This window comes from Eublepharis macularius, chromosome 18 (assembly GCF_028583425.1).
Source record: "Eublepharis macularius isolate TG4126 chromosome 18, MPM_Emac_v1.0, whole genome shotgun sequence".
NCBI lineage: Eukaryota > Metazoa > Chordata > Lepidosauria > Squamata > Eublepharidae > Eublepharis > Eublepharis macularius.
In genome coordinates this window covers 40,277,036-40,297,211 of record NC_072807.1, presented here as the reverse complement: position 1 = coordinate 40,297,211, position 20,176 = coordinate 40,277,036, and the positions used below count along the sequence as shown (strand labels likewise).

The window sequence follows — 20,176 nt, the reverse complement described above, 5'->3', positions numbered from 1 at the left end:
GTATAGAATTGGATTTTCTTCAAAAGAATTTTTGCTGGGATGTGTGTGAAGGGGGAGGAATTCCACGCTCAGGTAGATGCAAAAGTATTTTGCACTTTCATGCCCGGAGAGCCTGTGAAAGGGCATTGGGGGGGGGGGTGCTAGTCCACCCTTTGTGTCGCTGCCAAGGTCGTTGGTGACCTGCAGGGGCTGGTGATTAAGAGCTGGCGCAGCTCTGGCTCACATGCCAAGGCCCTCCCCCCTCTCAGCCATGTGATTCTAAATAATGTTGGAGGAGAGAATTCTCAGAGCTGTTTTCTTGATGTAGCTTTGGTTAAAGAATACCCAAAACTTTTGTTCCCTTCTCTGGCAGGAGATACGCTCAGAAAGGGCTGAAAGGGGCAGACTAATTCAGGTTAATTGGGATGGAGAGGCTGGTGTTGCAGTTAATAGAGGGACCAGCCCGGAGCCATTTCCATCCAAATGGGCTCAGTTTTGTGCGGAGGTCTTTTGGGACAGAGTGCTTGGCTGCTCTTCAGCTCTATTTTGACCCACTGAATGTTAAACATTTGGACAGGACGTGCTGGTAGACAAACACAGATCTGGCCGATGTTCTTAGTACCTGTCCCTGCCTTCCTGTGATCAGGAAAGGGATGGATTGGTCAAAGCACTGGACTTTCTCCTTTGATCCGTGTCTCTACACAGTAAGGCTTCTCTTGAACCTTCCACCTCAGGCCTGAGAATGAATTGCCAGTTTCTTGAGCTTCACTCACAGTATGAATGCCGCTCAGGCATTTTGCTCCTTGGCGCTGCTTGCCTGTGTCTGGGGCAGTACCCCCTTTGTTCCTAACCCACCAGGTTTTGGCACGAGCCACCTTGGCTTTCTTCTCGGAAACATCCCTTTTGCAACTTGAAGGCAGGAACTCTGTCGCAACCACAGGGCAGAGCGTCACGACACCAGCTCTTAGGCCGGACCAGTTGGTGACCTGATGCTGTCACACATGGTGGGGAGCTGCTGCTTCATCCTTGTGGCGAGTTTGAATGAGAAGCCAGAGGCACAGGTTAAAAAAAAACAATAGTTGGATGGCTTGATTCCTGGCCTGAGTTTCTGCTTTGTGGCCCTTCCTGTGGCTGAGTAGGGGATCTCTCACAGCCATGGCAGTGCCAGGAAGGCACTGAGTTTCAGGTGGGTAGCCGTGTTACAGTAGAAGAGCTAGATGTGAGTCCAGGCACTTTAGAGACCAATAAGATTTTCAGGATGTAAGCTTTCAAGAGCTGGAGCTCCCTTCATCAGTTACTTAAGAAGGTCCTCAAACATTATAATCAAATCCCATTTGAAGGCTCTCGGACGCCTCTTAGCCATCTGTTGACCCCGCTCCCATATGTTAATCAAAAGCATCAACAAAGTCCTGGCGGGCAGGTGGAGAAGCTGCTGCCAGCAACCGCCTGGGAGAATGAAATTGCCTCCCAGCTCCTGGAGAAGGATTGCTTCGCGGGATGGGCTGGTTTTCAGTCAAGGAGATCTTCGTAAGTCAGTGAGGCCAACCTTGTGGTTTTGCAGTCCGTGCTGGGCTGGCACAAGGGAGACGCGGTCCAGGTCCCTATTCAGCCATGAAGTTAACTGGGGACTTTGGGTCAGTCATTCTGTGTCAGCTTAGCCTGACTCACAGGGCTGTTGTGAGGATAAAACAGAGGGACTATCTCCATTACTTGGAGCTTCCTAAAGGAGGTTGTTAAAATCTCATTACAAGAAAATCACCAGGGGGAAAAGGCTGATGTTACGTCACTGATTTCACTCCTCTTCCCCACCATGTACTTCCTAAACAGTGATGCATCCTTTGACTCCCCTCAGCCAGCCGTGTTGGTTGAGGCCCCGAAGGAGTTCTTCACTGCCCAGGAAGGCCACGTGGACCGATGGTCTGATTCACTCTAAGGCAACTTTAAAAAAAAGTTTAAAATGAAATTTTAAATATTCATTTGTTTAAAACTGATTTTTGTCCCTCTGGTGAGGGGCAACTTGTCCCTCCTCGCTAATGGCCGTGATGCTTTCTCTGCCGCTCAGCTGGCCAATATTCACATTTGTCCGTGTTTTCCAGAAAAGGAAGCCGTCCCTCTAGCAGTTGGTGAGGGCTGTTTCCCTCACCCCCACCACTTTAAATCAAAAGCCACACAGGAATCTCTCCTGTGTTAAGGAAAGGCTACGTCTGACTCAGCGTTTGGTGCCTGTGCCGTGCCTTAAGGTAGACAACAGCTGTGTCTCGATGTCACTTGTCTTTTGAGGCTTGCCAGAGTCACTTATGCAAGGGTGTACGTGCTGGAATGCACCATTTAGGGTCCCCAGTTGACTGAGCCTGCATCCCCTGTCAAAATCTCGTGGTCTTGGCACTTCTGAGCACTGATGGATGAGTTGTGTTCCCTCCCTAGAGAGCTGAGGCCCTGTCTTGCACCAAAGCATGTGCAGAGGAGATGCAGAGAAGTGCAGAGGAGCGGGCGAAGGAGCTGGCGGACCAGAACTGGCAACTGCAGGAAACACTCGCAGAGGTGGAGACCCAAAGGAAGGAACGCCAGCAAGAGAATGAGAGCCTGAGAGGGGAAGCGGCTCTTCTGGAGGCCAGAATAGCGAGAGGCGAGGTCAGCTCCAAAGCAGGCCTCTTGCCCCAGCCTTTTGCTGCTCTCAGGCCCAGCTGAACAAGGGGAAGGAAAGACGGATGGGGAAGCAAGGATGGGCCTTGCCCACCCGACCCAGGAACTCTGTAAGGGGGAAGGTCCCAGAGAATAGGGGCACGCTGCAGGAAAGGAGGGCCCATAGCTGCTGCTTGTGGGAAGATGACTGGGGATATGAGATGACCCAGGCAGTACTTTGCTGCTGTTGTTTATTTGAAGTCCACCTTTCTAACTGAGATCCAAGGCAGATTACATACTACAAGCGAATACAATATAATCAACCGCTTGGCCATTCACAGCAAAAATACAGTACGGTCAACAGCTGAAGAACAATACAAAAGGGTATGGTAACTGTAAATTTGAAAAGTAGCATAAAGTTGAAATACGTAGATGAAACTTTTGTGGAGTAAAGCATAAGTAATTAACAATATGTCTTTAGCAACAGAGATGGTCTCACCCAAGGCTTAGGTAGAGGCAGAAGTATTTCTGCCCCGGAAGTTCCAAGGCAGAAGGTGGCTTGAAAAGAAAGGCTGTCCCCTGGTGGGATGCCGTTTATTTCCATTTATGGAAATAAATTTTTGTGAAGCCAGATGAGGAGAGAGCTGCCAAATCCTTTTCCAGCGTAACTAGAGAGCCAAGGTGGTGCAGTGATTAGTGGGTTAGATTTGGACTGGGGGGGATGTTTAAATCCCCACTTAAGCTTTGTGCTAAAATGGAGGAGAGGGTCATGGTGTACTCTGCCCTGCACTCCTTGGGGAAGGGCGGGATGAAGATGTGACCAGGCGTAACTCTGTTTTCTGATGGCAGAACGACAGGCTGCACTTGGAGGATGCCCTGGCACACGCCAAAGAGGAGGGCCGGGAGTTGGCATCAGCCGGGAGCTCTTTGGAGGCTCAGCTGGAGGAGGCACAGGTAAAGAGAGAGAACGTCTTGACTGTGACCCCTGCAGGGAAGCCTTCCTTCTCCAAAGAGCCTGCGATGGAATCTCTGCACATGGCCTGTTGCTAAATGGCAACCACGGGGGAGGTGGTGTTTTTGGATTGGGTTGGGGGTGGCCTCCATAGCTTCTCTTTAAGCTGTAGAGGAAAGCAAGCCTGGACGTTTTACACACAGAGATATGGATAAGATCCAAGGGGCTTTTTGGAGTTGGAGAAGGAAGTACCCCTTGCCCTGGAGCTACAGGTGGGTTTTCATTGCCATGTGTAAAGCCAGGCCCCTTCCTCAGATGTGCCCATAGGCCCCTCAGTGCCACCTTCCTTTCTGTGGCCATCTTGCTCTGATGCCACACTTGGAGAATAAAACCTGTTTCGGGAACGTCAAAATCAGAAAGAAGCATGCAAAGTAAAGCCAGTTTGGTGTAGTGGTTAAGAGCGCGGGACTCTATTCTGGAGGGCCAGGTTTGATTCCCCACTCCTCCGCTTGAAGCCAGCTGGGTGACCTTGGGTCAGTCACAGCTCTCTCAGAGCTCTCTCAGCCCCACCCACCTCACAGGGTGATTATTGTTGTGGGGATAATGACATACTTTGTAAACCGCTTTGAGTGGGTGTTAAAGTTGTCCTGAAGGGCAGTATATAAATCAAATGTTATGTTATTTGGGGGGCCCAGTGTCCATTTGGGCTTGCAGTTTGCACAGTCATCCAGTTTAGTGATTGCATAATACGAACAGTTCTATTCTGCTTGCTTGTCATTCTGACCAAAGGCTATGAATGTACATGGCACTTTACACAGGAGTAGGAGCAGAGGCAGGCCTCTGCCCTGAGAAACTTCCCTTCTCCGGTGGGCCATTCTCTTCCGCCTGGATTCCCTGTCCGTTGTCATTCCTGCTCCGGGGAGGAAAAACTTCAGTATCCCTCGTTCCGAGTTCCATGCCGTGGCTTTTCCCTCCCAACTGCAGAGAAGCATCAATCAGCTGAGCCAGAAGCAGCAGCGGTTAACTGACCAGCTGAAAGAGGAGGCTAACCAGAAGGATCAGTTGAAGAGGATGAAGAGTGACTTAGAGAAGGAGCGCTGGCAGCTGGACCAGACCATTGAGAAGCTACACAAGGAGGTCAGTAAGAGCCAGCAGGAGGAGGAGCACATGCAAGCCCTCCACCCACCCACCCCCCAAGGTGCTTTTTCAGGTGGAGGAGCTACAAGTGCCCAGCGAAATGTGAACTTTGTGTCTGGTCTGTGACACAAAGGGGGATGATCAATAGGAGTTTTCATAGCTGGTGTTGGGGCCGAGGCAGGATCCCAAAGACAGCGGGAGGGGACAGCGGGAGGGGACACCCTCACAAAGGCCTCCCCAGGAAGTTGCGCGTTGCAGAGCAAGAGCTGAACGTAGGGGATAGTCAGACCTCTAACCCTCCATTCCAGACCACGGGTCTTGCCCGTTCTTCTTAGCATAATTCTTTTATTGATAGCTTTTTAAAAAGCATTTCTAGGACCTTTTGGCTTTCAAGCAGCCATAAGGAATCCTAAGGTGTCCAGGGGGAATTTCATTTTCTTCTCTCTCCCCTCCCCCAGTTGCTGGCTTAACTCCCCCCGCCACCCCCGCCACCCCCCCCTTCTCATCTGCTGCCTCCTTTCCACAATTTGAAGCTATAAAACCAGGATTTTGTTTGTTTGCTGTTTTGTGCCATTTACCTATTTGCAGATACTGGCAAGGATCCTAATCGTATCCTGCCACTCCAATGAGCAGAGTTTGTTTTTTTATTTCTTGAAATATTCATTCCCCTCTTTCCTTTCAGCTGAGGTTTGAAGCCTTCCCCCCCACCCCCCGCTCAGGTTTAATTTGGAGGAAGGCCCCTTAGGCTGAAGGAAAGCTACTTGGGGGGTGGTTGGGTCCACTTCATAGTTAGATTTGGGGGGATTTAATCTTCAAATTAAGAAGTATTTCCCCATAAAGTCAGATTTTTTTGCAGCTGTGGAAATTCCCCGAGGTTTGCGGCAGGCTGAGCTGTGTGGATTTGGCAACCCAGGCAGGAGCCAGCCCTTGGCGCTTAGACCTCCTACCCTCCCACACTGCCAAGCTAAGCCTGACGCCTGCCTCCCACCTCAGGATCCTCCCTGCATCTTAAGTGGCTCTTCCGGCGGAGGCTGGCTGGGCCCACCCCAGTAATTACCCAGGCACTAGTTAGTATCTATAATTAAATTTACTTCCTGCCATATGCTCCCAGAGTAATATTATGTATACAAAGCAGATTAAAATCTTCAATAAAATTTTACAAAGAAAATAAAAACAAAGAAAGAAAATTACAGCAAGCAGCAGCAAGAGAAGTCGGTTGCATATAGGGGGTCCCCTCCCTCCAAATTAACTCCCCCCCCCCCACACGGACTGAGCTGCTGCTGCTTCATCTCCACTCCTTTGCCCCTGCAAGGCTCACGGCTAAGGGGTTTGGTCAAGGTGGAAGTTGCCAGTGTGTGGCAATGGGAGCTGAACCCAGAGGACTGGCCAGGGCCACTCCAGGAGGCCTCTCCTCCTTTGGATATCAGCATTTTGCTAAAAGGATTCGGAGAGGCCACGTTCCCAGCTGAGAGGCCAGAGGGACGCCTGGCAAATTCTTTGAACACACACAAACACACCCCTATATTCCTGTGTTCCTTTTTTTAGATGGCTGAAATCATGGAGGCCTCGCGAGTATCAACCCTTGAGCTGCAGACGCAGTTGGATGAATATAAGGAGAAGAATCGCAGGGAACTTTCTGAGACTCAAAGGCAGCTGAAAGAGAAGAACCAGGAGCTGGAGAAGGCCCGCCTGACTGTCCTCAAAATGCAGGAGGAGGTGATGGCTGTGAAATGGATTGACCCTCTCTTGGCATAAGACTCTGGGGGACACAGCAGCTCCTGGTTGCCAGGCTGTACTTGCGCCGGGGAGAGAGAGACCAGTCCCCACATTCCCTTGTGGGCTGGATCCTTCGGAGTAATTCCTGGCCCATGGCCCATGTGGGCCACCCATGGGCAAGAGAGAGGGAGTCAGAAGGGGACAAGCTTGAATTAGTTTGGAGGATTAACAGAGAATAAAAGAACACAGCTGATTCAGATTAAAAAATGAGCCATAAGCAAATGTAGGATATAAATAAGATCCTTAATAAGTCATAGAGCTGGGGCCTCTATGTCAAGAGAAGCTCCATTGCTCACTTACAGCCTCTTCCAGTAATCAGCCATGAAAAGATCGGGCAGACTTTAAGGGGTCTTTTGTCCCAAGCTACTGGGTCGCGGAAACAAGCTGTGTAGGAAGTTGGGAAAATTGATTTAAAGCCTTGCTCACCTCGGAAGCCATGTTATTCAGAATGTGTGTTCTGTGCGAGAACACCGCCCCCCCCCCCACATGATTGGAAGGCTGCCATCTTGTGGCTGCAAAATTACTGCCCTGAATTGACCAAACGTTTTCTGCTTGTGGACATGCTTGTTTGTAAGCATCAGGTAAGAAGACCAACTATATTTCCAAGATATGATAAAGGGGTCTCTGACTCTCCAAAGCTCGTATCTTGGAAATCTAGTTGGTCTTGAAGGTGCTGCTGGACCCGGATCTTGTTGGTAAGCAACTCCGAATAGTTCTATGTCAAAATGCTGCATGCCCTTCTGGAGCTCTGTCTGTGAACATGGCCCCCTGGGCATGACTCCCCGCTTCCCCACCTGCATTCCTCCTGCTGTGCATTGCAGCACTGGCTGAGCTCAGCTCCTGTTTGGGGATCCACCCAGAAAATAATGGAAGGCTCCACCTGACAGCCTTCCACGGGGAGGCCCTCTCTCATGAAGTCAGGCCAGAAGGACCAAGAGTTATGGTGACAGCTAAAACAAAGTTGACTCAGCTTCTTGGCAGCCATGTCTGCAAATTAGGTGCCTTTCCACAGAATTGTGTGTGTGTGTGTGTCTGCTTCAGGCTTTCCACCTGTCTCTTGCCCCCATGTTCCTGCTTCCTGAAGGCTTAGCTTTGTTTCTGGAACGAGGGTGAGCTTGTCTCTTGCTGACCTGGTCTAAAGCCATTTCCTTAGTGATATGGCCAGAGGCCCGGTGTGAACATATCCACATAAGTCTCTCTCTCTCTCTCTCTCTCTCTCTCTCTCTCTCTCTCTCTCTCTCTCTCTCTCTCTCTCTCTCTGTGCCTGTGTTGGATTTTTCTTTCTTTGCCTGCTCTTCTCATTCTCCCCATCCAGAAGTGGGCTAGGAGCTGTACGGAAGACGGAATGACTTGGGTCCCTGCTGAAAGTCCACATTTTCTTGGTTTCAGGTGCATTTTATGGAGGAGGAATTACGGGACCACCAAAGAGCCCAAGATGAGGCTACTACAAAAATGCAGCTTCTGGAGCAGACTGTGAAAGCCTTGGAGTATGAACTGGAGGCCAAAAACCACTTGAAAGAGGATCGGGCAAGACAGAGCAAGATAATGGAGGTAGACAATGAATTCCGGGGTGAGGCTTTGCCCCCTTTTTCCTTTAACCTTTAGAGCTGTGGAGATGACTGTCCTGCCGTTCAGGCTTCTTTGCTTCATCAGCTAGTAGGTCCTTTTCACATTTGTTATTTCCCAAAGTGAGAGAGAAGGCAGGCTTGCGACATCTTTTCCTTGTGAGTTGTCCTGTTTCTGCTCCCAAGCAATACAGCTTCATTCTGTCTCCTTCCCTTATGTTGCTGCCTCCTTTCAGATGTGCTCAGAGAGGCTTCAGATGTGCTCAGAGAGGAACTGATTTGACACTCTTGTGTAGTTCAGGTCTGGCAGTTACTGAACAGGGCCCAGATTCCCAGCCTTGTGAATGAGAACTGAAGGGCCTTTGCACCGGAGCGTAGAGCAGAATGCACAGGCAATTCTTGAATCAGCCTGTCTCTCAGGCAGCTTCCCTGGGACCCCTGCAGCGCAGCTGCCCCAAGTGACTGTGTGGGTTTCAGGTGCCTCTGCCCAGCCCCACCTGTGGCCTGCTCAAATGCTTCGCTGGAGGGATGTGCCACATGGAGGCAACTGGTGGCCTTCCCTCCTCCCCTTCTCCAGAAAGGGACATGTGGAAGCCTGTGGCTACTGTCAGATGTGGTGATGTGGCCGCCTGCAGCATTCAGTGCAAGAGGGCTGCCAGTGATGGGCGGGTACCAGCCATGGGGCATCCATGGAACAGCCCCAGAGGGGGCATTGCTCTAAGTAATACATTTGGGGGAGGGGTATTGGGGGTTATTTTGGTGCTCTTAAATTGTACTTTTTAATTTTGACTTGTATGCTGCCCTGAGCCACAAGGAAAGGCTGGATGTAGATATTTTAATAAATAAATAAAATAGTTGCCTACTTCTTCACATAAAGGATCTCCAGATTAGAGTCAGAGCTAACCCTCTGAGAGGCTTTTTCTGTGATTGCATTCAAACACAGATTCCTCCAGAGATGTCAGATTTGGGTTCCTCTCTCTGATCCATTTCACTCTGAGCGGCCTCACAAAGGGCAGCTCAGTAGCTGCATGTTACGATCGAGTGGACCGAACGCCTCTTGCCTCTCCCCTTTTAGGACAAGATGTCCCAGTTGGAGCTGGAGCTGGACGAAGAGAGGAATAATGCCGACATCTTGTCAGAGAGGATCAGCAGGTGCAGAGAGCAGGTACTTGACGATGTGTTTTTATTTTATGTTATAGTAGTAGTTCTTACCCACCTTTCTCTCAAAGGGGGCCAAGTCAGTCTTGGCTGCATTCTAACAGAGATTCACCCCTCTGAGCAGATCCAATTGGTCCATTTTTGACGTGCAGAGGCGAGAAGAGCTGCTCATTTTAAGATTTGTGTTGGGTCAGCAAAGTTCTGTATCTGTCACCTCTGGACAAACAAATGTGTGTTTGTCATTAACAGATCAGGATTACTGACAACGCTCTAGCTTTCAGTTGGACATGGCTTCCCCTGTGCAGTGAAATGCCTTTGAGGTCCTTTGAGGCAGACTTTGTGTGCCTCGCTCAGCATGGACTCTTGTTAACTGGCCATGACATTCCAGGTCTCAGGCAGAGCCTTACGGCGATGGCCCCCCCCCCCCGTCTTTGGTTTATCTCCTGCCTCTAGTATTGAGTGATAGAAGGTTTCAGTTACCTACCTAGCCAGTAGGGGCTGGAGGGACTTGTCCTCCATGAATTTGGCTAATTCTTTTAAAAAGCCACTCATGAGTTAGCCATCTTTGCATCCTGTGGCAGTGAATTCCGAGCGTTAACTGTGCATTTGCAAGGTCGCCGTTGCTTCCATTTGTGCCCCTTTCTCTTTATTTCCCAGGGATTCTGAAGGCAAGAAATGCTCTTGCTCCTGGGGTCACAGCCTCTTTCTAGGAAGGCATCTTCTGTGTTCTGCAGTCTATTTGTAGGCTGGAGGCCTCAACTGACACAGCCTTCTTGATCTCAATGCAGTAATTTTAATATTAAGTGCAAACGACTTGGTGAGCCACAACTGCATATTGTGTAATTGGGAGTTCAGGTGGGGGTGCAGCGGGTGCTCCTTGAGAAACCAGGTTTCAGGCTTGAGTCACGACTCCAAGATTGGAGTCTAGTGACACCTTAAAGTTATAAGGATTGCCGTATACTAACCTGACATCAGGGTGGTCAAGGAATGAATTCACAGAAGTGTATTTCAGGATCTGCCAAGCACTCACGCCTAGTAAGATGAGGAATAAGAATGGATTTATTTCGGAAAATGCTGGGGATGGGCGTTGCCAACCGGCCAGAAGAAAGCTTATCCTCCTCCCACGTCTTTAAGAGAAGGGGGATCTGGAGAAGTGAGCCACTCCTGCTTCGGGTGGCCAGGAGCTAAGCAGGGCTACCAGCTAGCTGGCAGGAGATCAACCTGATGCTAAAGGGACAGCTACGAGGCCTATTCTGAAGCGGGGCGACCTGCTCAGGGGCCGTCTTTTCTCCCTGCTGCTGCATTCCTGCCATATTCTAGTGAAGAGTGATCTTTAGGAAAAATCAGCAGCAAAGGGATGAAGGCGAAAAGTCTTGTGAGTGCTGCTTGAGGGGGGCGGATCCTGGAGAGCAAAGCATCAGGTCACACTGCAGAGCCCAGGGGTCCAGATTTCCCTGGACTGGCCCGTTGTGGAGCTGTCACAGAGAGGACACGCTGGGGGCCTATTTCTGGTGGGCAGTGGGGGGGTGTTAATTTTCCTCTGAAGGCAGTACTTCAAGTGATTCAGGAGCAGCACCATTTTGATTGAAACAAACATTGCCTGATAGCTCAGTGTCCAGCACATGATCGGCAACAAGGGCCCTCCAAGCAGGGCTGCAGCAGTGCTTAGTAACTGTACTCACATTGCTGATTGGCTGGTGATTCTGCTCTCTGGGTCTGACCAGCAACCTCACAGGTAGAGCCCGCTGCAAATCCAGTGGTGTTTGGGCCCAGCTTCAGCAGCTGACCCTCCAGGGGATGCCCCCAGAATTCAGGCAGGGCCGGGGTTGGGAACTAGTTCACAGCTGGCAAAGCAAGGAGATCACTGTTGAGAAGCACGTCTGGCATGTCTTGGCTGCACACAAGGCCAGATTTCACTGGCCTTTTCCGTTCCTCCAGCTGAATTGTGTTCCCCATCAATTTGAAGAAATTAGTTCTTGTTCCCATCCAAAAGTTAAGTAGTTTCCCATCTTCTGCTGGCTTGGCGCACTCCTGGTGCACAGCTTCTAACACAAAACTGAAAAAGCCCCAAATGTGAATTCATTGATTTCAGAGCAGCTTCTGGGAGCTGTGAGAGCAGGCTGTTTCCATGGCTACGGCTGAGTAAATGAGCAAAGGATGAAGTTGCCCCGACAGTGTCATTCATTTCCTTTGGCAAAGCGGTCCCAGCGGACGGTGCACACCTGCTCCTCTGTTGGCGCAGGTGTGTGGAGCCAGCAAATGAAAATGTGGAAAGAGGTTTCCTTGTGGCCCGCGTGGCAGCGGCACTTCCATTAGTTCTCGTGATTGAGCAGCTGAGCCCTTCTGCTGAGTCAGCCACTTTGGGGAGCAGCCAGGGGGAGGTTTCATTCCCCCCCCCTTTTCCTTGCTCAAGAACTAGTGAGGCGCGTGAGGTGGGGGCCCACTGGGAGATGGGCAACAGCGGCTGCAGCAGGCTCCATGTGATGATCAGAAATCAAATGACTTTTTCCTTGACTAGCCCTGCAGTGGCCCTCATCCTGAAACAGGCCCAGAGCACCACTAAGTCAGAGCTAGAGCTGAAAAGGGGGTGTATGAGGAGGAGAAACGTGTCTGGGTTGGGGGGAGAGATACCAAGACCCAGACAGAAAGATGCGGCCAAATAGCAGTCCCTCCTGAGGCTGGAAACTAGAAATAGTTTAATCTCCAGCCACCAATCAGGAATAAGCAGTACTAGCCAATGGGAGTGACTGGTAAATAATTGGGACTGTGTTCACTGACAGCTCCACAGTTACACAGCTTGGATGCCAACTCACAGATGGGGGGGGGCGGGACAGGGGTCCTTACTCAGAAGAGGGTCTTGCAACGGTTGGTGGCTTTGCATTTTGTCCTGTGTGCAAGCATCCCAAGGCTACAGAGAGGAAATGGGGGCTGCTTTCATTGGTGATATCAGGTGGTCCATGGCTTCAGAGCACTCTCTGTACGGGCAGCAAGCTCTTGCTAATCATCAGAGCTTCCAAGGGCCGAGAACCAAGGGCTGTGATGTCCTTTTGACTGGGAACTCCTGCAGGGGTGTGGACTCGGGCCTCTGCTTCATGTGAAAGGAACAGACAGGAAAGTGGAGTCTTAGCGGCAGCTTGTTGAACTCAGATGCAGCTTTGGTGTCTGCTGCCTGGGGGCCTGATACCACCCATGCCAGCTGCTTGAAGAAGTTTTGCCTTGGCTTGTTGTCTGCTTGTATGGCATTGATCAAAGTAAATCCTACCAAGGCTGGGGGCACCACCAGCGTGCTCCCTCAAGAGGCTCTGATCCTTGCAGTACTTTTCCAAACTTTTTGCCCATTAGGGATGTGGAGAGTCCTTGCAAACACTCCTTCCCTTTCCCTCTCTTATGTCCTGAAACGTTTTGCGCCCCTGGCAGGCACTTGAGTGCTGCCCTGACACTGGGCAAGCGCAACCCATTTTTTGCACAGCCTCAAAGCGCTGGAGACACAATGGCTCCTTGTCTGGAACTGCAGAGTGACCTGCTAAATCGAGCACACTCCATTTCAAAGTGGCGTCTTTAATTAGTCTCTCGTTACCTCTTTTTCCTCCAGAAAGTTCTTTTGTTTTGTCTGGGCCTCGCAAAGTAACTGTAGCAGCATTTTCTGCATGACCCAGTAACTTGGGCCTTTCCAGTATGTCAGTCCAGGGCTTCCTTATCCATATTCCCACGCTCTGTGAAAAACCTGTGTGTGCAGCCACATGCATGGGAGCATCTTCCTCAGTGACATACCCACAGTCAGGCCCCTTCCTGCCTCTCTGCCTCTGATGTATACTGTGAATGCTCTGTGCTGTGGTCACTGCAGTATCATCCCTTTATGTGGCACTAGAAGCTCCTGCTGAACACGGCAGTAATATCATGCTAAGCCCCTTTCCGGAGCTGTAGAATAGATTGAGTTGCACGGGGGGGGGGGGGGGACGAGAGCAGGTGCCTTGTGGTGGCTAAGAGGCTGAGCCGTGAATTGGATACTTGGAGTGGACTTCTGCCGCAGGTCAGTAGGCGGCCTGAGGCATACCACGCTCTGTCGCAAGCCCTCTGCAATGCTGCAGTCACACAGACCTGCTTTACAGGATTGTTGTGAGGGTTACACAATCTTGTATGTGTCGCACTTGAACCCTGAAAACACTGGAGAAACGCTGATTATCCAACAAGAGGTTCCAGCATGAAGGCCACAGAGAGCAACAGTCTGGTGATTTGTGCCCTTCTTCTTTCATCCATCCCAGATAGAGCAAATGAGAAATGAACTGTTTCAGGAAAGGGCTGTGAGGCAAGACTTGGAGTGCGACAAGATTTCCCTGGAAAGGCAGGTAAGAACTGCAGCTTCTTCTGCGCCTGGACCCAGCTCCAGTGCCGCCAGTGCTCCAGTGCTCGCAACGGCTGTGAGGTCATTACCAGAACCAGTGCTGCTCTGGGCTGTGCAGAGATGCCTTCCTGTGGCGGCTGGGTTCCCACGGGACTAAGGAGCAGGGCTTCCTGGGGAGGGGGCCGCTTGTTCCCTGGCAGTCCTGCTTCCAAGGTGAGAGTTGCCCGGCATTGTCTGTGGCAGCGGAGTGCCATCTGGCGGCAGACATGCAGCTCAATTATCCAGTGGTGCATTTCCTCCTTGAAAGGATTGACTCTTCCCGAGTTAGGTATCTGCACCAACACCTCCCCCCACCCCCCAAGTCACACTTGAGTTTTGGAATTCAGAAGGTTGTGTTGGAGCTCTCAACTCTGTATCTCTTGCAATTTGTTTCCCCAAATTGTTGAACTCTTCATAACTTGTGCGATCGTCTCAGTAGAGATGAGTTGGGGCTCCGGGCTGCCTGCATCCTTCCCTCTCCCACTTTCCATCTGCATGCAGGAAAGCTGAAATTATGCAGCAGTAAAGCAAAGTCAATTCTATACATGCTCAGAAGCACCATCTTCTTTTTCCTCATGCTACCAGTTTTTCGGATGATAAACTTGTATTTTTGCTCTGCAGCCTGAGCCTTCCTGTGATTTGACGGAAACTACTGAGGTCCTTCTCTCACTTGCAGAGAAACCAGTCTGGCAGCCTTTTTGGTTACTAGCTGTCAGGCCATTTGATTGCTGCTGCTATCAGTCTTTATTGTTTAATGGCTGGTATGCTGTGTTACCGTGTTGTTATTTTTAATTATTTATAATATTGCTTTTTCCTTTGACCGTGCAGGCTGACTTGGAAGGTTAAAAGGTAGCTTGTTAAATAAATAAAATTTGGGCCACCTCTCGTCCCTAATGCCCTTCTCCTCTCCTGTAGCTCTGTCTGCTAGTTCCGGTGAGATGTTGTTACAAGGCAACTTTTTTGGTTGCTTGCCAGAGGTGGCAGAGTGAGAGACAGATGGGCCTGAGACGTGGACAACAAGCCTTCCCACTGGGCTGCGCTCCCTGTTGGCAGAGGTGTCCTTTGGACGCTGTGCCTTGTGCACCAGAATGTCTTGGTCTGCCCCCTGCCGCCCCCCACCCCCGTTCATACAGCCTCCTCTGTTCAACCTCCTCTGCGTTTTCTCACTCCAGAACAAAGATCTGAAAAGTCGAATCCTTCACCTTGAAGGCTTCTATAGGTCCAGTAAAGAAGGGCTGCTTGTCCAAATGGAAGCCAGGATCGTTGAGCTGGAAGAGCAGCTGGAGAATGAGGAGAGGTAAAAGAAACAACGAGATCCTGGGTCATCTGGCTGCTTTGGCCAGCTTTGAGGGACTCTCTTCTGAAGGCTGAGCGCCCACAACTCTGGTGACAAATAAACAATACCTGCAATTCCCTCCGAGTACAGTTGCTGGGAGATATTAGAGTACTTTATAAAATGAGGCATGGTGTGGAGAATGTAGGGAGAGAGCATCTCCTCCCCTCCTAAAAATATTACAGCTTGGGGGACACTCAGTGAAATGGATGGGGAGATAGAAGCAAGTCCTTCGGTACACACCGAGTCATTGTGACACTCACTGCTGGGGGATGTGAAGGTGGTTTCAATCCTTCCCACTGCAGATGCGCAGTGGCGTGACCTCCTTGCAGGGGAGGCATACCAGGACAGTAATGCATGCAGAGATACTGAGATGGGGTTCCCCTGAAGGCAGACAGTTCCTCGTCCAAGGAAGAGCAAGATTCGAGTCCAGTGGCACCTTAAAGAACAATTCAGTTTCCAGGTATGAACCTTCGAGAGTCAAAGCTCTCTCCATCGGTGTCTGACAAAGAGAACTCTGACTCTTGAAAGCTCCCTGCCCTGGAAATCTGTTTGGTCTTAAAGGTGCTTCAGGACCCGAGTCTTACTGTTCTGCCATTGACCAACATGGCTCCCACCTGAAATTATCACCCCAGGAAGTGATTTCATACATAAGCGTGTACTCCAGTTCTAATGCCAAATAACGTGACAGCTATCAGAGGTTCTGATAAGTGTTCTCCATGAACATTACAGAGGCTGCCAAATTCTGTCTCCTTTTATCCTGCCCTTACCCCAGGGATCTCACAGCAGTGTTTGTAGCTCTCCCCTCCTCTGTTTTATCCTCCCAGCAACCCTGTGGAGGTAGGTCAGGCTGACCCAAACTCACCCGGTGAGATTCATGGCTGTGTGGGGATTTGAACTCAGGTCTCCCAAGTCATGCCCACCTTCAGATTCAATGGTGAGCATTACAAAGCACCTTAAATTGTTTTCTCTGGAGAGGCAGCATAGAAAGATTCTAAATAAATGTTCTTTCTGTGGCTCAGATTTTATTGCCTGCAAGAGAAGAATGCCCCTTGCCAGGCAGCAGATGAGAAAGTAGACACGCAGACGGAGGGCACCCCCCTCCCAGCAGTGTCCCAGGGCACCCTGAGAAACGTGCAGTCGCCAGGGTGGCATTCCTCTTAACATCCAGTGTGTTGGGAACTCCATTGCACAAGGTGCACCTCAGCATTTCACACGCTGCTGAAACCATATCTGAGGTGCCTGGGAAGGGGAGGAGAAAGCAGAAGGCAGTGGAGGAGAGGCGCTCACTGCTGACCTGCCAGTTGGCTGGTCTGCTTGCCTGACCAAGCAGCCCAGCCGCGGGCTAGTGGACACCAGTATCTGTGGCAGTAAGTGGAGCTTGGGGCCAAGCTCAGGGGTAGGGTCTTTGGGCTCACAGTGAGGTCCCATCTATTCACAAGCCTTTAGAAGGGGGGGGGATTTCCCCCTCTTGGTCTTCTGTTGCTTGTGAACTGCAGAGTCCTTCGGAGGGCTGTGGGCCGGTCTCTACTATAATTTGATTTTCCTGGTCGCAAACGACTGTGTTTCCCCCTCCCTGATTTTCTAGGGATCGGGCTAATCTCCAGCTCAGCAACCGCAGGCTTGAAAGGAAGGTGAAGGAACTCGTGATGCAAGCGGATGATGAGCACCTCTCCCTGACGGACCAAAAGGACCAGGTGGAAAGGGGGACCAGGGCACTGGCAAGGCACTACGCTCAACGAGAATTGTCCTAGAAGGGGCTTCCGGAGTTCGTGCTGCACTTGGCTTCTGCTTTTTTGAGATTCTTTGTCTGCTGCTCTCTCCTGTTCTAAATGCCACTTTGTGCGTTCTTTTCTTTGATATTTGTAGAAACAGCGAAGGCACGGTTGTGTCCAGATGAGTAAAATCTAATTTTAAAAAGGCTGGTATTGTAAAAAAAGCCTTAAGAACTATGCTCTTCCACCAGAGACTGAGGCAAACTGTGCATTGGGACCGTCTCCTTGCAAAAGTGCTTTTCTGGGATGGGACCACTGGAATCAAAGGGGCTGGAATGCCTACCCCTCCCAGTCACTTCCCCCTCTTCCTTGGCTTTTCTCTGCAGTTGTTTTCTGGTTTTGTGAGGGAAACGCAGCTCTGGACAGGGGTGGAGGTGGAACCAAGAGAAATGCAAAAGGCAGGGTGAAGTTCAAGCCCTCCCTTCCCGTAGGCCAAGTCCTGAGGATGCTTTACGGGGAGGGCAGGAGGAGTTGGGCCTTGCTTCCATGACTGCACTGTGCCTGCAGTTTCTGTGCTCTTAAGCTGTATTTGGACATGACTTGGATCCCATCAGCTGAGGTCAGCCAGTTTCCCAACCATGTGTGACCCTCCTGGCCACCCATTTCCCATCTCCCATGTGCCTTTCTCTCCATCCATTCCCCTTGTTCTGGGTCGCACTGTGGGAAGTACAGAGGCCAGGAGAGAGCTTTCTTGGGCTTCAGACTGTTACGAGTGGCTGCAGCAGGAAAGATTCTCGGTAACTGTAGGTGCTAGTTTGCAAAATACGGATTCACAGCAGCTAGAGAAGAACGGGCAACATTTATGCCTTTCTCCACATGTAGGTGGCCCATGACTACTCAATTGCCCCTGTCAAGGTGCTCCATGCTTTATGCCTTGAGTAGTTAAGAGACTGTTTTCTACCCTCGGTCTAATTGGCCCTTGTTTTCATTTCACAGCTGAGTTTGCGCTTAAAAGCCATGAAACGCCAAGTGGAAGAAGCTGAAGAAGAAATCGACAGGCTCGAGAGCACTAAGAAGAAGCTTCAGAGGGAGCTGGAAGAGCAAGTAGACTTCAACGACCAGCTGCAAGGGCAGCTGAAAGCAATCAAAAAGGAGCTCAGGTGAGCTGGTTGCCATCGCTCTGTGTGACCGGTCCCCTCCTCTCCGAGTCAGCATTCCTAGGGGCCAAACAGATGCTCCAGCTGAGGGCCTCCTTACATATTACACAGTCCTTGTGACTGCGTTCACCGAGCTGCACAAGAACTGCAGTGCCCATATTGGTGCGTTGGCGCTTCTGCTGCATGCGAAGTTGCAGGGGTGCCAGCTGCACCTCTTTCTTGTTCAAATGGGTCGCTTGCAGGTTCAGAAGTGAACCACCTGGATCAGGCAGCTTTTAAACAGAATAACACTGAAGCAGGCCATGTGTTTGGTGTGCTTTTTGTATAGCAGAACATATATGCAGATTGTAAATCTGTAACACCGTGCTTATATGTTTATTACATGTTGTTGCTTTAGCAGGCACAGGAAGCCTCCCAATAAAGTGCTGAGTGAACTTGATGACGAGGATGATGACGATTTCAGCACCGATGGGGAGAGCCTTTACGAAGCACCTTCAGGATTTAAATTCTTAAAGGACGCTGAGGTCAAAAGCTAAAAATGAAGCAATCCCATAACTCTCAAAGAGCTCAAAACACCCATCAATTAATTACCGGAAAATGCGGAAGTCAAAGGCTGCAGGAATAATAGTGCCGAGGGAATTTAACCGCTCTCTCCACAATGTGCTCTTTTCACAGATATTTCAGAAATAAATATCCCCAGCAAAAAGAACGTGCCTTCCAAACCATCTAGAAGCGCTACAAGGGCCTGCAACCCTGGTAGATATATTGACATGTTTAGGCCAAGTTCCTCCGAAGAATCTTGTTGCGGAGCAAGAGTGTTCTTTTTATGCCACTCCAAGCCAAGTAAGGCAAGCAACAGCTAAACCCTGAGAGTGAAGGATATTATTTAATCACTGTAAGTAGAGGAAACCATGTACAGAATGTACATATTTTAAAGTAGACACTTTTATGGACCATTCTACTGCCATTATTGTAAAGCTTCCTATTTTTATAGAACACATGCAAAGGGCTGAAATCTGTACTGAGTAGGAGACCTATTTTTTAAATCTTCAGAAACCTCTTGTAATTCTGTATGTTTTGCAAGTCGTCTTTTAGCTTTCAGGGTGACCCAATGGGAGGGTCAGAGAAGTTTTGCTCTCAGTTCTCTATAGAACAACAGGAACACAGTATCAGTCTGAAGGTCAGCGCTGGTTTTAGAGGGCACAAGGATGCCCTAATCCTGCCTTCCCTAGCATAGCTTGGTATCTATTGTATGAGGTGTGATCTTGTGCAGTTTTCGTGAAGGGAAGAGATCTTTTCTCCAAGCATGAATGTCAAGGCCTTTCGTTTCAGCGCAGTCCTGGGCAAAGATCACCTGGATGCACAGCCGGTGTCACTGGCATCAGGGTCCTCTTTTGTCTCCTGAAGTTTGTAAAAATGGCCAGTTGAGAAAAGGTTACTCGATGGATGTGAATTTATTATTATTATTAACTGAATAAGGGACCTGTCAACCTTCTTATATCACTAACAACTGCTTTAGGGAAATCCTTATAAAAAAGAATACTGTATCTCTGAAATGCGCATAATTCTCGCTCTTTGCCCGTAGCTCCTGCTAAGCAACCCTCTTTTCAGTTACTTCCTCTGTCTCCTGCAGTTGCAATCCTGATCCACCACCAGTAGCAGGGAATTGATCTCTAATGTCTCTGGAGTGCAGACTGTGCCCTCCCATGATAGCTTTTTTTAGAACGGAAAAAGAAGCTGGAATTTTTTTGTGATGACAATCAGTAGAAACTACCTTTTTTTTAAAGTATTTTTTGTTCTGAAATTTTATAATACAGACTTTTAATTTATCAAGCCAGTTGTAGTTTTTAGATCTCCTTCCACATCCTGCCTTAACAAAAAGGTTGGGTAGAACCCGCCAGTCCTTCTGCACAGGAGCATCTCTGCTCGTCTCAAGAGCTCCAGCAGGATCACTTACTGACGGATCGTGTCCACTCTTTAAACCATTTAGAAAAAGATCAAGTAATTTTGCAGCTACCTCCAGATATGCTATTCTGTAAAGACATGATATTTTGAAATAAACTGAGTTGGTCAAACCTTTTCTTTTCAACTTCAGAGCCTCATGGAATGGTTCCTGTGTGCCCTCTTTCCCAAGCAATAGGGCACCCGTTACGTACAGGTGGCCCTAGCAGGGCAAGCTGAAGCAGATTTGGAGCATCCCTGAGATGGGAGGAGAACTGAGCTGCGCTACAATCCAGCAGCAACTTCTTCTATATAAAAATGAAATCCTTCCCCTCAAGTCATAGCTGACTTATGGCGATCTCTGGTGGGATTTTCATGGCAAGAGACTAATAGAGGTGGTTTGCCATTGCCTGGTTCTGCAACCCTGGTCTTCCTTGGAGGTCTCCCATCCTATATAAGC

General features: G+C 49.7%; 1 protein-coding gene across 6 annotated transcripts in view; it reads left to right on the top strand.

The window, feature by feature from the left end:
• The window catches only part of CGNL1 (cingulin like 1), a 47,393-nt gene extending 27,543 nt beyond the window's left edge, over window positions 1–19,850 (top strand). For 5 of the 6 annotated variants that reach the window (XM_055002371.1, XM_055002369.1, XM_055002370.1 and 2 more), the window contains 11 exons: window positions 2,404–2,610; window positions 3,451–3,555; window positions 4,538–4,690; window positions 6,236–6,406; window positions 7,856–8,017; window positions 9,107–9,196; window positions 13,452–13,535; window positions 14,743–14,867; window positions 16,492–16,600; window positions 17,615–17,778; window positions 18,173–19,850. In XM_055002371.1, coding sequence (XP_054858346.1) covers window positions 2,404–2,610; window positions 3,451–3,555; window positions 4,538–4,690; window positions 6,236–6,406; window positions 7,856–8,017; window positions 9,107–9,196; window positions 13,452–13,535; window positions 14,743–14,867; window positions 16,492–16,600; window positions 17,615–17,778; window positions 18,173–18,311 — 1,509 coding nt within the window. In that variant the 3' untranslated portion in view covers window positions 18,312–19,850. The remainder of the gene's footprint in view (window positions 1–2,403; window positions 2,611–3,450; window positions 3,556–4,537; window positions 4,691–6,235; window positions 6,407–7,855; window positions 8,018–9,106; window positions 9,197–13,451; window positions 13,536–14,742; window positions 14,868–16,491; window positions 16,601–17,614; window positions 17,779–18,172) is intronic. The other variant, XM_055002368.1, reaches the window with a different exon arrangement.
• The last annotated feature ends 326 nt before the right edge of the window (window positions 19,851–20,176 follow it).